Below are 16,554 nucleotides of genomic sequence, written 5' to 3' on the forward strand. Positions count from 1 at the left end.
CCATATCTGCTCAGGTGTCAGACCTGCTCAGGGTCCTGTGTCTGGTGAAGTTACACATTATGATTGACTGTAATTTGATTAGTTGGCCGTAACAGTTGATGTGGGACAATGTGATTGACAGTATGCTGGAGAGTTTGTGGAAGTGGTTTTAGGCCAAGAACAGAGTGGTGCAAGAGCCCTTTTGAAATCAGTCATGTTTGTTATTACCATTTTTACATGTCTCATGCCCCCCATTCCCTTTTTGAGCCCCTTAAAATGCTCAAAAGATTGTACACACAGGTGCAGTCTGAAAAATGCAAGGCAGATATAGGTTTCATGATGGCCCTCAAGAATTACCTCAATAGCGCCACCTTTTGTGATTCCATGGAACACCCCCAAAAGTGACTGTCATCCAGAGTATGAAATTTGGTGGGCATATGCAGCTAAGGAAGATATACAAATAAGTCTCTTGGAGCAAAACCCTAACTCCAGCAGGAAATCTACCACTTTGAATTAATTAGCAACAAAAGGAGTGTTTTGGGCCCGTTCCAGGGCTTATACTTGATTGAACAAATCCAAAGGATTTTATCCGATCAAGTTGTCTGTTTATTTTGTTCGAGAATCAGTGCACTATTGTCTTATCAAAGCTTGTAAATCTACGTAATTTATTTTTTCTTTCTAAGATTTTTTTGGGGCTTTTTTTGCCTTTTTTTTAGAAAGGACAGCTTAAGAGAGAAAGAAAACATGGGGAGAGAGAGAGCAGGGTGAAGACATGCGCCAAACAGCGCCAAGACCTGGAATCGATCCCACCACCAGTGCATTGAGGACTGTAGCCCCTGTATATTGATGCCTACTCTAACTACAGAGCTAAACTGGTACCCAGTAATTGTTTTGATTTTTTAATATTTAATGTTAATTGTTATTACACATCAGGCACAGTTTATCAAATTCAAATTCCGTGTATATTAAATCACAGCAGGCAAATAATGCTGATTATGGTTAAAAAAAAAAAAACACTATTGAAAAAAATTCATAGCACTTGTTTCGTAGCGCTAGTGGTCTTAGCCTCTTGTCAATCCTAAACTGATTTCTATTTCTAAAACAAACAACATGAACTGTATGACCACACAGATGCTGTACTGGAAGGTAATATCAACTGAAAAATATAATAAATCAGGGATGCACACAACTATCAGCATGATATTGGGTATCGGTAGATATGAACATTTCTGCAGGAGTTCGCAACAGATAAGTTTGCCGTGAAAACTAGCTATAAATATCGTCTGTCTGCACAAATAATATGTTCCTCCGAAGTCTTTAAACTTAAAAGTGTGTTTTAAGGTGTGGAGTTTTAGGTCTGAAATACATATTTAAATGTTGATATCGATATCCGTATAAGCTAAAATGAATCTGTAAATATCGCCTCATCTGAGAGTGCATCCCTAACAAATATATATCAAGCTATTTTTGATGACATGTTGTATTTCAATTTTTTTGAAACTAGTTCCTGAAATTCTTGGACAAACAAAGTCAAACAGCCAATCACAACATACCAGTGTAGAGTTAATCATATTGTGTGATGTCACTATCAAATGCAGGACCTGATCTGAGACCTCTCGCGGATCTGGAACTCACAGTGGAATTGCTAAGACAGTGTATAGTATACTTTATTGTCCCTAAAGGAAAAATTTGTCTCAGACTGTCCTACATGGTGACACATACAGAACAACAGCAATTACACACTTATTTCCGCTAGGCTGTTTAATAAATGAAGACTGATGGCGTTAGCAATAACTTACCTATGATGGAAAAATGACTCATATCTTTAAGATTTTCTTAAACAGTTCTTTATTATCATTGTGCCAGTGATACATTAGAAAGACAAGGACAGGCCTGCTTTTACCACACATGTCGTCCATGGTGCTGGCACGTTTGGCGGGCTGATGTCTATCTGCCTGTCTGTGCCTGCTGTACAGGTTGGAGGATATTCTGCACAGCAAGTGTAGATAGGCAGACACACTGCAACTCCTTCAGCCAGTCTCTGTGGTGTTGTTTGATTGTCAAACACTGTTTAGTCTCTTAGTTAGATTTTAGTTCCAAGAAAGACACAGAAAGACTTCTTTATGGTCTTGTTTTTCAGGTACATTTTATGTGTTTTTCCCTTTAATTTGGATACATTTATGTTGTTTTGGAATTATTTTGGCTTTGTGTTAGATCTGATAGCTAGCTTGTTGAAGGAGTTCATGAGTGAGTTTGTCATCCGTTCTTTTCATTCATCTTTTTCTGTTGTATCTCAGTTTCCCTTCTTGTCTCCCCTCCTCTTCCCTCTGAGAGTTCAGGCATTTGCTTCTTCTTCTTGCAAATTTGGATTAGTCCCAATATCTGTCTGATGTTCACACAAACAGACTTTTAAAATGTATGAAAGCACACTCAGGCCTCAGACAGCACATGGGCCGCTCAGCACTGAGTCTACGGATTGTCATTTGATTCCTCAGTGTGGTAATATGGGAAATTATAGACTCCACTGGATCGCCTTGTGTATTTCTGTTTTTATACTCCCTGAACTTTCTATAGTCACAGACATGCACACGCACCGACTCATGCACTCGCCCTCCTCCCTCTGTTGGTGTGGTTGGCAAGTAACTTTGGAACTGCTCACATACTTGGCAGGAAAAACACAAGTTTTTAATCCAAACATCAGCCTCTAATGTTTCTGCAGAGAGAAACTTCTCTATAAACTATCAATACTCCTTGAACTCCCTCAACAATACATCGTTTTCTGTGTGCAACAATGAAAAGCTGCATTTACCCTCTTCAATGTTCAGATTTTGTGCACAAATTTAAAACACGAAAGCTCTTGCTCTTTGTGCACCTTTTGAAAAACAGCATAACTTCCATCTTTTTACAGTTATTTTACTCATTAGCAGTCTAAAATATCCCTTGCCTTAAGTCTTCCAAGTCAATTTTGGCCACCCACTGAAATAACTTCACTGGAGGTGTCTGACTGTATTTTCAAACTGCTCTTGATTGATTGGCCCTCGTTCCTTTGGCCTGTGCTCGATGCTTTGCAGCCACTCTCGCTCCTCCCCCCTCTTCCAGTGGACCACATCTTCATCAGAGCACCAGGCGAGCAGCCTGCACACTTACTCATTCACGCCATAAATTATGTGAGCTCGCCTTTCTGTGAGCTTTGGCTTCGAATCTTATATCACTCTGGCTGAAACTTCAGATGTATTCACACTTTGGTTTTCACAGCAAAGTTGTCAAGTGTGCAGTTAGTGTTGAAAATGGGTGATGTATGTTTATTCCACAAAGAAGTGAAAAGGAAGTGGTGCGTGTTAGAATGCACTTAGGACAAAATACAGATGATTATAGACCACATAGAGATGATGAATAGATTAAAAATAAAGCAAAGGGTGAGAAGGGAGATGCAAATTAATAAAAACACATCTTTGAGACTTGAAATGCCAACAGAGAGACAGAGAGAGCGACACAGAAAGACAGACTGACAGAAGAGTGTCCATGCCCAGTCTAACCAATGTGCAGACTACTGTACACCAGTATGACAATGAACAGGTAGTCTGAACACTGGGTGGACGGAGCCGGAGTTAAGAGCCAGGCCTTGTGTTGCTGTTTTCTGCTCTTCCAGATGCTCGCGGCTCTGTCGTCTGTGCGCTCCCTTCGCCCCTCTCCATTTTGGCAGCAAGGATCCCGTCTATCGAGAAAACCCCCTTTTTCGAAACTGCGATTTCGGCCTCCTCCACGATTCTCGCCTTCCCTTAGCTCTTGTTGTTCACATCTCTCAGCTTGTTTATTTGTTTTGGTGAAGCCGTCTGAGCTCTGGGTCCCCTCGCGGTCCATTTCGGTCACAGCGGCCATGAAGAGTATCCAGCCTTGACGTGGCATATTCGCTCAGACGACTGGGACAGACTGGCTGCACGTTCAGGGAGGGGATATCACAAAAAAGAGGGAAAGAGAGGGATGGAGGGGGGAGAAAGGGAGTGAGAAAGAGAGAGGAAGAGAGAGGAAGAGGGAGGGGACCTGTGTGACCATATATGGGCCGCAGTGACCCCTTGGGGAATACACCGCAGAAGAGTCTGCACAGTTTTCTTGTCTTCTCTTTTTCCCTCCCTCCTCATCCTCTTTAATTCTTACCTGCAACCATCTACCAACACTTTCCGCACCTTCACACCAGATGTGGGCTTTCTTCTGCAAATCTTTTGCAAATCCACTTTTGTGCTTCTTCTCCTCGGTCTTTCTTCCTCCTCCCTTTGCCCGCTGCCTCTCTTTAACTTCTCCCTCCTTTCCCTGCTTCTCTGTGTGCTGCTAAGCACTACCAGATGTTGAGTTTTAACGCCAGGCTGTCATTTAATCTCTCTCCCTCTTGCTCTCTCTCCCTCCTTCTTCAAAAAAATCAGGCAGGAAGTGGGCCCCTCTGGAATGGAAAGAAAAAATATTGAAAAAATATAAGAGGGGGAGGGATAAAAGAAAAAAGACAAGGAAAGTTAAGAAAGATGGAGGCAACAATGGAGAGTTAAAAGTTTCCCCCATATCAGGCATCAGTAGCTGGCCGTCTTCAGATGTTTCATCTATAAGAGCGTCAACCTCATGTTGGATGTTGTGCTTGCGCTCTTTTGCGTTCACATATCTGCATTTTAACCTCAGCCGGAGAGTTTACCCAGCGCTCTCTCTGACAAAAACGCACCGTGAAGAACGACTGTGTCTTGACCCACACTGTAATGACTTCCACATGTGCTCGCTCCTTCTCCCTTTTCTTTCCCTGACTCTGCCTCCCCCTTCTCCACCCTCCCACTCCCCCCTCTCTACCTCCCACTCTCATTTCTCCCCCATTCCTCCTCTCTTCTGTCACCCTCATTTCTCTTTACTCACCCCCTCTCTCTCCCTCTTTAAAATCCTGATTTCACCTCTCTCCTGTGAATGTTATCTTGTGCAAACGTTTGAGCCAAATTAATATAAGCAGGGAGAGGCTGAAGGAGAAAACTCGATTAGTCATAAGTTAGCTAATGATCCCTCTGTTTTCCTCATCCACAGGAGAAAGAGAAGAAGTACATGCTCCCTCTGGACAACCTGAAGGTCCGCGATGTGGAGAAGAGTTTCATGTCCAGCAAGCACATATTCTGTATCTTCAACACAGAGTCGAGGTCAGCTGGGAAATCCTCAGATTTATATTTCTGCTTTTCCATTTTCATCTGCAAAAAAAGGTTCTTTAAAAGCATCCACATGCAGGAGATTTAGTTAGAGAATTCAAGGCCTCATGTGTGCTGCAGCGGTAGAAATATGTTTTGGATTATGCCTTTAGTACACTGTGTATGCATGGATGTATGCATGATGGAAGACCGGACCAAAGCGGGATTTCCAACAGATCTACAGCACCGTTCATTGAGTTATATTTATGGGGAAGAATCAAACTATACCAAAAAGCAGCAGTAAAAATATCAGCTATTTTTCGTTGAAATTATCTTAAAATCAGACTTGTTTAAAAGCATATGTGTTATGATAGTGGGTTGCAAAGATTGTTTTAAGGACCAAATGAGCTCAAGGACCTGTATACACAAAGTTGTCTTAATACTGCTGAGATTCAGGTCTGGGTTTAGTTGTTGGTGCAGAGCATAGAAAATTTAATTTTAGATCAAATGTATCTACAGCCTTTATAAAAATTTCATGGTAATTCAGTTTTGTAATCCAATTTAGAAATCTATTGTCTGGAAATCTCAAAAAGAGTTAAAAGCCAAAGTAAGCAACATTTAAAGAAGGCATTTGAACAATCAATACTTCCGATTTTCTGTTTTGTAACTTCAAAAAAACCTTTTCAATGAAAGTCTTTTCTATCACACTTGGTGGTGCTGTGGTACCAGCTCATTGTGACATCCATAAATGCTTATCCTCTGCTATCTTGGTGTTTAGGAATGTGTACAAGGATAATCGTACCCTGGAGTTGGCCTGTGACTCTCAGGATGATGTGGACAGCTGGAAATCGTCTCTCCTGCGGGCGGGGGTCTATCCTGAGAAGACCATTACGGTCAGCAAACCCATTTACTCTACATTGAGCTGGTCCTTCCTGTGTTATCAGTCTGTCTGCTGTGGGTCCCTCCCTCTCCTTCTTTCTTATGTGACTTAACAAAAACATCAGTGAAAGCAATAATCTTAAATTTTGCAACTGTGCACATATTTTGCAGACATGCACAGGAAAGAAACATATTTGACAAAAAAAGTCTAAATTTTTCAACATTTGTATCAAAATGTAAGTTATAATCCTTTTTTAAGGTACAATCCTTTTTTTTCATTATTGTGTTTAAGGTGTTTCTGTTATTTGGGAACTCAAACCTTCTCAAAATGTAATACTAACATTTTGAAACCATTAAGAATAAAGAAAAGATTTGTGTATTTTATTTCTTATTAATTCAGGTCAATGATTAGTGAATGCATTTGTGATTGCATGCTTTATTGTCATTTTCAGTACACTTTAGTTAGGCCCCTGCATCATCTCTAAGCAGCTGCAGTGATATCAAATAAGTCCACCACTGCTCCTTCATATCTCATTTCCCTTTAAAAACTCACAGACAACTCAGTGGAAAAATATAAACATCTCCACTTGTGATATGAAACATTTACCTTGGTTTACTGTTCCCTTATTTTCTTTTTCAATCCATAACGAGTTCCTTTGTCTGTGGTTAATTTCATGTCATAATCTCCAGTCTCCCTGAAGTTACTAATTTTCTTATTTTAAAAAAGAGGTTTGTATCCAAACGGTTAGTCAATTACCCTCATAGCTGTTTGGGTTGCACAGCTTTCATACTAGGAGCATATGTGCTGCATGTTGGATGCATCTCCACGCTGTCAAAGCCCTGTCATTCTTCACAAGTTAAATCTTTCTACAAGTGACTTGATTCAGTTTATAGTAGAACCATGAATTCAAAATTAAAGCATTCTGTTCAAAAGAAGGAAGTTTCTCCACAGAAATTTGGGCTTTTACTTTTGAAAGCACAAATATCAGTGTGGAAATAGAAAGCGTCACATACAAGAGAAGATTATAGAACAACTTCAATAAACAGGTGCATTCAGCTTGTATTTTAGTCAATAACCACGCGCAGCATGTGGAAAGAATAGGTGAGGTCTGTATTCTCTAGATTATTCTGCATGAGACGCAGTGCTCAAGTAGGCAGTCTGACAGCCCTGTCCTGCTTACATGTGAATAAAATGAAAATCAAGCCATGCCACGGCCAAGACGTGCTTACACACGTCTTATGTGGGCTGTCCGAAACTGCCTTTAGTTTGAGACATTACAAGAAATCCAGAAAGAAACAAGATTTTGCGGTTATATTTTTATTGTTTGCCAGCCCTAGTATATATCAACATAAATACGCATATACCCACATTTATAGTATATGCATGTAAATACATATGCATTACATATATGTTTTTGTGCATAAACAGACATGCAGAGATAGACAGATTCATAAATAAATAAATACAGTATATGTATACCAACTAGTCTAGGAAACCTTTCTGCAGCTGTTGTCTGTTACTGTTTGTTAAATGCTTCATGCCTCTGGAAAAAGGCATAGATTTCTACTAGTATTGAGAAAGCATTTAAAACTTCCTGGCAAGATTTCCTTTTCTGTTTGATGTTGACATCTACAAAGGGAAAACTGTGATATCTTTGTCCATATCATTCTTGGAGAAGGGCGATTCATCTATTGAGTTACAGCTAAAGCAGCTTTACTCCTGCTCACTTCAACAGTATCACCCTAATTTCAGTGTGATTCTTCTGCTGGAATTACAAAAATGATAATGCACATTTGTCAGAAGTGAAAGGTCAAGTTTTTTTTCAGGTCTCTCCATAAAAGGAGCAGAAAACAGCTTTCAAATTACAGTTTTCGAAGGAACTATATTTTTTTTTATCAGCGTATACTGACTGTAAATTCTTGACATTTGTACTAATAAGTTTGCAGAGTTTTAGGTTTGACCGACAGCCCTATGCCAGTTAAAGTAATTTTCTTTGTTCATTCTCAATCTTTTAACTTAAAAGTGTATTTGAAGTTCTCAAGCTTGTTTCTGTGTTCATCCTTATTCATTAGAATGTATTCAAAGGACTGGAGTTTTAGGTCTGAAAAATATATTGAATATTGGTATTGGCTGAAATAATTCTATATATGGGCATATCAGATGTAAAAAAAATGATTTTGTCCATCTCTTATCATTTCTGATATGTTTCTGGTAGTGAGGATCTAACAGCTGATTGACTTTAACCACACATCATCAAGCAGGTTTGCAGCTGATGTTTTAATGTTTGAGCTACAGCTGATTGTTAGCTGCACTTTTATGTAGATATCTGTTATGGAGACAAGTAAATCACCAGAAGAATGATGGTAGCTGGTTTGTCATCATGCAAATTCTTCATCCTTATGTAAATCTCTAATCAGAAATTTTATACCAACAAGCTTAATGAAGTTTGAAGAAATATGCATGTTTTTTTTCTAATGGCGTACAGTTCAATATCTCTGATGTGCAGTTTGATACAGAGGAGGGGGCTCCAAGTTTAGTAAGATTTAACCAGTATTTCTGAAACACTGTCCCCTCTTCTCTAATAGTCTTTCTTTGCCTTTTGAATAAAGTATTCCTAATGCCTCCCTCTACAGGTTGAAAGTGAGACCACAACCACTTCAGATAACTTCTCCATGGACCCTCAGCTAGAGCGTAAAGTGGAAACTATCCGTAACCTGGTGGACTCCTACATGGCCATAGTCAACAAGTGCATCCGAGACCTCATGCCCAAGACCATCATGCATCTCATGATCATAAATGTAAAAGATAACACTCACACACTCATTTATATGGCTGTGAAAGTAGCTTCTTTTTAATGTGCACCTTCAAGAATGAAGTATACCTTCGGATGTGACAGTGGTAAATAAAAGAGCACCATTATTGACCATTTTCCTGCACTTTCTCTTCCTACCAATAGGTGAAGGACTTTATCAACGCAGAGCTGTTGGCTCAGCTGTACTCTTCTGGTGACCAGAATACTCTGATGGATGAATCCCAGGAGCAGGCCCAGAGGAGGGACGAGGTGCTGAGGACCCACCAGGCCCTAAAGGAAGCGCTAGGCATTATCGGCGACATCTCCACGACTACCGTCTCCACTCCAATGCCTCCGCCTGTCGACAACTCCTGGGTGGGAGGATCCAGTGGAAGTCGCAGGTAAAGTTGTTTGTGATAACGCGGAAATGAACATACAAATTTGAGGCAAAATGATTTTAGTAACTATGTCTCTTTTCCTTAACATAACTCATCACTGTCTCATTTCTTTCCTCCAGGTCTCCTCCACCCAGCCCTACTGCTCCAAGGAGGATGTCCTCAGGACAGCGTCCAGCTCCCCGAGGGGCCCCACCACCTCCAAACCGCCCAGGACCTCTGGGGCCATTCAATAACAGTGCCGACAGTCCCCAAGCCCCCAGCCGTCCCAACAGGGCCCCTCCCAGCATCCCCAGGTAAACGTGTGCTTCACATAACTCACCTGTCAGGAGAACAGTTAAGATTTTTCTCATCTATACAGCATAAATTCAATTTATGTTGTTTATTTAAAAATACAAAACATTGATAAAAACTATATAGAATTCATGTTTTAGCTTCACGGCTTGAATTAATCTTAGACAAAGATTTAGATCTAATGAAGCCATTATGTGTATGATACTCTGACACATAACTCATAACTGATTGTTCTCCAAATTACATTAAAAGGTTGATGTTGGTCTCAGAATATACAAGTACTTTGGTAGAATTTAAATGCATACATTAAAAAAAAAATATATATATATATTTTTTTATCGACACAGTTGTAGAGTAGTTTGATGTGTTTTATAAATTTGCTTTTATTTACTTACCATTCTTGTTCTCACTGGTGAGATGGGGAACATGGTGCAAGAGCTATTCTATTTCTTGTTCAAAATAACAAAGCATCCCTGATGGTCAGAAATGGCCACTTTATGTTTGTCAGTGTTTGTAAATGCTGAACCATAAGCTTCTGTGAGGCGTTTTTATGGGGTTAAACAGACTGAAATGAATACTGATGCCTCCTGTGAGTCACTAAGCACACTGGACCATCAGGGACAAGAGGATTATTCCTTTGTGGTCATTTTTAATGTTACATCCACCACAACCAGACAAGCCGATTGACCGCATACTACAAAAAAAAAGCCTTTTTAATGTTTTGTTTTTTGGTGGGGCTGGGTGGGGGCACTTTGTTTCCCAATTATGCTTCACATCAGTTCATAGTTGACAGGACTGTAAATGGCATGGCTTGAAATGGCTCTGTGAATCAGCCTTTTATCAGTGTTGTCACCAGGACTTGACATTAACACCCGCCAACTATCGTGGTGGGTCCCCCTGTGACTTCAGCTAGCCACTTTGGCAAGTTGACTTTATAACTGACACAACATCTGCTACACTCCAATTGCACATGGCTGTTAGGCGCAGTGTTTGTGAATTAGATGCTTATTGCAACAACATCGCTTTGGGGAAAATTTTCTCAAATGTATGCAATGTGGCTCAGCCTCTCTGTGAGGGTGCGTCTCTCCGCAATCACCCAACAGCATTCATGCCTTATGCACAGTGACAAACATGCTTACATGTCAGCATTGTAAGGTGAAGAGTCAATCTGCAGAAGAAAGAAAAGTTAGCGTGCTGGATGATTAACACAAACCTACACTTTCATTTCCTGCTTTAAAGCACTTCTCTGCCTATGTCAGGTAAGGGTGTCAGCACTGTTAGCATCTCTTTCATGCACACCTGCCAGGGGTGGGCTGTATGTTAAGACTGGTCCGACATCAGGACCCACCGCCACCTTGCACCGAAATATTGGAACCCAATTAAAAAAAAAAATTCCAACCACTCAGATTTATTTGATGAAAAAAATGTCACAGTTACAGCCCCAAATGGAAAAACAAAATTGAATGGAGCTACAGGACAACAAATACATTTCAAAAGCACATTATTACAGAGGATTTTCCTTATTATCTTGTGAAAACAAGCTGTGTTATCCAAGGAAAAGGAGAAAAATATGTAGAAATCTTGAGACAAAGACTGAAAATTAATTTGATTCTTAGGAAAACCTAAGATTGCCTATATATATTTACTGTAGGTTCACCTAGGGCTTCCATGCAGACTTTTTGCCGCTTTTGTTTTTTTTTTTCTCCTGGCACACATTTGGACACACTGGAAAGAGCTTTGCAACCCACCTTTGGGTCCCAATCCACCAGTTGAGAATCACTGACCTAAATGATGAAACCTCAGCATGTGTGCTTGTTATTAAAACAGTATTAAAGTGTTTGACATGCACAGCTTTGAAGTGTCAGAGATCTGCTGTTTAGTGATTATTAATGGATTTAAAAGACAATTAGATCTCTGGAACTGGTTCACGAGAAACACATCTTTTCCTAATGTGAACAAATTTAAATTATCTATCATTAAAACAGATTATCAAATACAATGTAAAGATTTATTCTACAAATACAAAGACATTATAAATGATAACAGCATAAATGATAACAGGAGTTTAAAGTAGTGCCGAGAAGATTTTAGGTTGGATATTTAACATTCTGTGGTGGAGATTTGGCTGAGTGAGAATTGGAGATGTTTATGAAACCTGCTGTTGTTTTTTAATTTTCTCTCTGAAAAAATAATTAACAATCAGTGTTCAATTATTAGTGTATGCTAAGTATCAGTAAAAACAAAAAAACAGGAACTTTATTGTTGTCAATTATAGTACTCCGCATAAAGAAATTGATATTTGCCAAAAAAAAAAAAAAAAAGACCAGGAAAAATCAGAATCTGTCAAATATGTTATAATATATAATGCAAATATTGGACAAATAACAACATTTTTAACTTAATTGTCTTAGCAACTCTCTCTAACAAGGAAATACGACACATCTTAGTGGTGTGCTGTTTCATAGGACAGGGATGGGAATCGAGTACCAGTTCCAGTTGAGAACCAGTTACTGTTCAATCCATTGTCTATTTATAATTCAATGCCTTACTTCCACGTGCCTTGAAAAATACAGTCCTGTGAGAGGCAGTAACCAAAGCAAACAAGAACAGAGAGAGATCAAGGAAGTAAGAGGAGGTAAACATGGCCGACAGTCACAAAAGCAGGCTAACGTGGTGAAAAGTGTGGCTTCATTTCTCAAAAAAAAAAAAAAAAGACATGAACAGTGTGACATGCAAAGTCTGTTGAACTGGGATTTCATGCAAGACATGCATCTTTTTGCACAAGTACTATTCGTTTTGTACTCTTAATTTATTTTCATACATTCAGAGATCTAGGATCCAGAGACTAGTTTTGTATTTATTTTAAGGCCTTTTAAAGAAAATGAAAAGTAGTATTGTATTCTGATTCAAGTTCAGAGGTTGAAGATCAAGAGAGCAGTTTGTTTTAACTGAGACATTTTTGACAAAAGATATATTTTTTGTGTTTCAGCATGTTCCCCTCCCATGTTGAACACTTTTAGTTATCAAAACTGTTTATTACAGCCAGCAATTGAAGTGTGCTTGTCACTGACTCTCACTGAAGGTGGCGTACATGTTGTTCAGTGTTCAGAGTTGTTAACAGTAAAAACCTAAATAGTCTATTTTTTCCAAAAAGAAAATTCAGACGAAGGAATCTATAAGGGAGTGGATAAAGAACCGAATCGATTAAGGAATCAATAATGGCATTGATAACAATAAAATCCAGTCATTTCCCATCCCTAATTTAGAGGGAGAAGTGCTTTATCAGTCATTGGGTTGATGAGGGAGAAAGTTAGCATGTGTTTTGTCTCATACCCGACATTACTGATTTGGCATTTAAAATGTGGTCTCCCAACACAAAACACTGAGGCTAGTGGAAATGCTGAATGCCTAGTACCTTTGTAAAGAGTTAATGTCAAGCCCTGCTGGTGCCTGGTTTGCTGCTGTGGATCATAAAAAGACATCAGTATTAATTTTAGTCTGTCATAACCAGCTAAAATTCTTCACAAGAGCTTTAATAATTCCTTTCATAAAAATGGATTATAAAATGTTTGCAAAGACTGAAAATAACCTCTCTTTCTCATGTCTTTTTTCTGTTCTCCCATTTTTTGTCATCTGTCTTCTTGATGCAGTCGGCGACCCCCTCCATCTCCAACAAGACAAGCTCCACCATAAACATCTTGCAGGGCTTCCTCCATGCTCCTGTCTCCCTCTCTTTCCCTCTCCTGCTCCCTCCCCAGCCATGGCTCTGCTGTTCTGCTCTCTCCTTTAGTGCAGACGCTGAAGTCTTTGACTCTAAATTTCCTGCCAGGTGACGATGTCCATATATCTATGTACAGTATGGTACTTGTCTTGTGGTGTATGTGTACGTGCGCTTGTTGCTCGCCTGTGCTCCAGGTTTGCTTAGCAGATCCACTACCCTGGTACCCGTCCCTGAACCCCGAAAACCTCTACCTAACACATTCATATACAAACCCCTTCACCTCATCATCCACCAACTCCTTTTGCTGCTTCTACATGAAAATACGCTGAGCAGTCGTACTGCCCTACTCATTCCAAAACGCAGCATGGCACATGAGCTGCTTTTATTGCATGGGAGTGTGCGTATGTAGAGCGTGTGTGTGTGTTTTGTGCGTATGTGTATATGGGGGCAGGACTAATTTGCCTCTATGTAGGCTGTTTATTTAGTATTGTATTAATTTATTGAAGAACGCCCCTCTTTAAATGTTAATTATCAGCTTAATGTTCTCTTAGGGACAGAAGTTGTATCTTAGTATGTGTGATAACGTGTGTGGGAGTAAGAGTGTGTGAGGATATGTGTGCATGTGCTGTCCGTCTGCACGTTTGTTGGCGTTTCAGTTGTGTTTGTTTTCATGGTCGGAGCTGTTAAAGATGACTCATTAAGCCCTCGGGGGTAAATTTAATGTTGGACTTCTGTGCGTTGTTCCTGTGTTGTTGTTGTAGCAGCCGTACACACACATAGCAAGGCTGAGGAGCACCTTCAGTATTATTATCTCTATGGAAGCAGCATCAATAAAACATTTAACCTCGTCATAGGTGCCCACCTGTGCTGTATCAATGGTCAAGTTGTGACCCTCACAGTCTTAAGCTCTGATTCAGATGCTGATTGATGAGATGGAACACGTCACTTGGAAGCGAAAACCTTAGAATTAAATTATCTATGAAGCATTTAACACAAATATTTCCATTTAGCATTTTTCTCAGGTTTTCACATCACAACTTTCACTCTTTATCTTATCACTTGTTTCCTCTTTAAGTTCCTCCTCTCTCACCATTAAAGGTCAGTCAGCGTCTGCACCTGAGCTTAAGGTGCTGTCGTCAACGTTCAAGTGCTTCTCTGTCTGTTTGTTATTGTGTATGTGGGCCTAAACTGTGTTCTGATGTATATAGGTAATGATAAGGAGATACTGTACCTGTGGACTATAAAGACCTCATCAAGGATCCTAGCGCTTTAATCGTTCTCTGTGTCTCTACTCACTAAAGCTCTCTTCTATCTAATTTAGACTGCCTTATCGGCATGAATTACAACTCTATATTGCCAAAGCTAAATATAGAAAGAGAATCAGAAAGTCCAGAAAAAATAAGAAAAATCTGCTGAGGACCAACACAAATTGTTCCAGCTGTAGTGAGGTGGTATCGTTTAGCAGAGGGCAAAATGTTAAACTGGGGAATCGCATCAGTTGTTATTTTCTGTGTCTGTATCGCTCCTCAATAAACTTCTTCCTCATAATGTCCCACTTTGTCACGTGTCTTCACCATTGGGCCTCTGGATCTATGTGACCGTATAAACTGTGTATTTATGGTGCCTATAAATGCCATATTCCTTCCATTACTTGATGATGAATTTTACTGAACTCAGGGGATTTTTAATGCCTTGGAATTTTTTTCATATCGATCCCTTCAATTAATTTTTCAATAACTTTTTGTCTGATTTGCTTGGAGTGTTCCAATGTCTTCATGGTGTAATGGTAGCCAGAATACTGATTAACCAGTGTCCTTCCTGACACAGGTGTCTTTGTACTACAATCACTTGAGATACATTCACTGCACTCAGGTGATCCCCATTTCAGTAATTGTGAGACTCCTAGCACCAATTGGCTGGACCTCTGTTGAGTTAGGTCAGTCACTTTCAAGGGGGTGAATATTTCAGAAATCATAAAGTTTACATTATATTTTTTATTTTATTGACATCACTTCAAAGAAATCTGTTTTCACTTGACATTATGGATATTTTTGGGTCATTTTATGGTCCAAAAAGTCAGATTATATTGACCATGATTAATTTATAAAATCAATAAAAGGGTAAAACATCCTAGAGGATGAATATTTTTTATATGCACTGCATGTTGAATCGTTAATGAAGTGCATCAGAAAAAGTCATGCCATTCACAGAAAGCATGCTTAGGCTGGTCTGCTTAATCACTGATTAACAATACCTAATTCCCGGTCAGCAAACTGTCTTCAACATGCTTAGAAAAGTGATTTGAGTTAAATTTTGTGATAACCTAATATCAGAATGCAGCAGAAAATGTTTTTCTTCACACTGCAATAATTAGTGGCGTTATTACCACATTTAATTGCTACTGACTGTCTTAGCATCACAAACTTGATCCCAAATAATTACACACTCAAACCAGTGTTTGTGTTCACTATAATGTCGATTGATTCAGTCAAGAATAAGCACTAATACTTATCATTGTAAAGCAGTTATTCGTGCATGGACAGAACTCATGTGTACTGTGAAAGCACAGCTGATTTCCATAATATAAAACAGTAAAACGTTTGTCTTGAAAGAAATGTCCAAGTTATGGAAAACAATCATTTTTTCTTCATAGATAGCTTATTTACTTTTTCATTTAACTTACAGTGAATTTATTTTTGTTCCTGCCTTAATGGAGTATAATGAGTCAAAATTACATTATTTTGTAAAAAGTATAAATAAAATAAGTATTAAGCGACAGTTGTCTTAGAAAATACATTTGTTGCATGTGGATTTGCATTAAGGGAATCACATACTTTTTAGGTAGCCTGCATTTTCAGAAATACACACTTAGCAATAATTAACATGACATCAATAAGTCCAATGTGCTTTAATTAACTGTTGTTCTGTGGTACTGATACACAGTGCATTCAGAAAGTATTTATACCTCCTTTACTTTTTCAATTTTATGCTGCAGCCTGACACTACAGTAATTGAACATCATTTTATTCTCATTTATCTACACCCAGTACCCCATAATGACAAAGTGAAAACAGAATTTTAGAAAATTTTCTAAATGTGTGCAAAAACACTGATATAAGAATTCAGACCCTTTGCAACAACACTTTAAATTGAATTTTATCTTTGCTGAGATTTTTCTACACCTTGATTGGAGTCCATCTGATGGTCACTCTGCCTGAGCTACAGAGATCCTGTGTGGAGATGGAGCAAAGTTCCAGAAGGACAACCACCACTGCAGCCCTCCACCAATCTTGGTTATGGTGGAGGGCTGAGACGTAAGCTTATACTCAGTGCAAAATGTATGAAAG

General features: G+C 39.1%; 1 protein-coding gene across 1 annotated transcript in view; it reads left to right on the forward strand.

The window, feature by feature from the left end:
• The window catches only part of dnm3b (dynamin 3b), a 38,107-nt gene extending 23,364 nt beyond the window's left edge, over positions 1–14,743 (forward strand). Inside the window, exons 16-21 of the mRNA XM_041803931.1 lie at positions 5,032–5,141; positions 5,905–6,019; positions 8,640–8,804; positions 8,963–9,198; positions 9,315–9,488; positions 13,137–14,743. Coding sequence (XP_041659865.1) covers positions 5,032–5,141; positions 5,905–6,019; positions 8,640–8,804; positions 8,963–9,198; positions 9,315–9,488; positions 13,137–13,179 — 843 coding nt within the window. The 3' untranslated portion in view covers positions 13,180–14,743. The remainder of the gene's footprint in view (positions 1–5,031; positions 5,142–5,904; positions 6,020–8,639; positions 8,805–8,962; positions 9,199–9,314; positions 9,489–13,136) is intronic.
• Positions 14,744–16,554: the final 1,811 nt, after the last annotated feature.

The sequence above is a fragment of the Cheilinus undulatus genome, linkage group 13 (assembly GCF_018320785.1).
Source record: "Cheilinus undulatus linkage group 13, ASM1832078v1, whole genome shotgun sequence".
NCBI classification, from domain to species: Eukaryota; Metazoa; Chordata; class Actinopteri; order Labriformes; family Labridae; genus Cheilinus; species Cheilinus undulatus.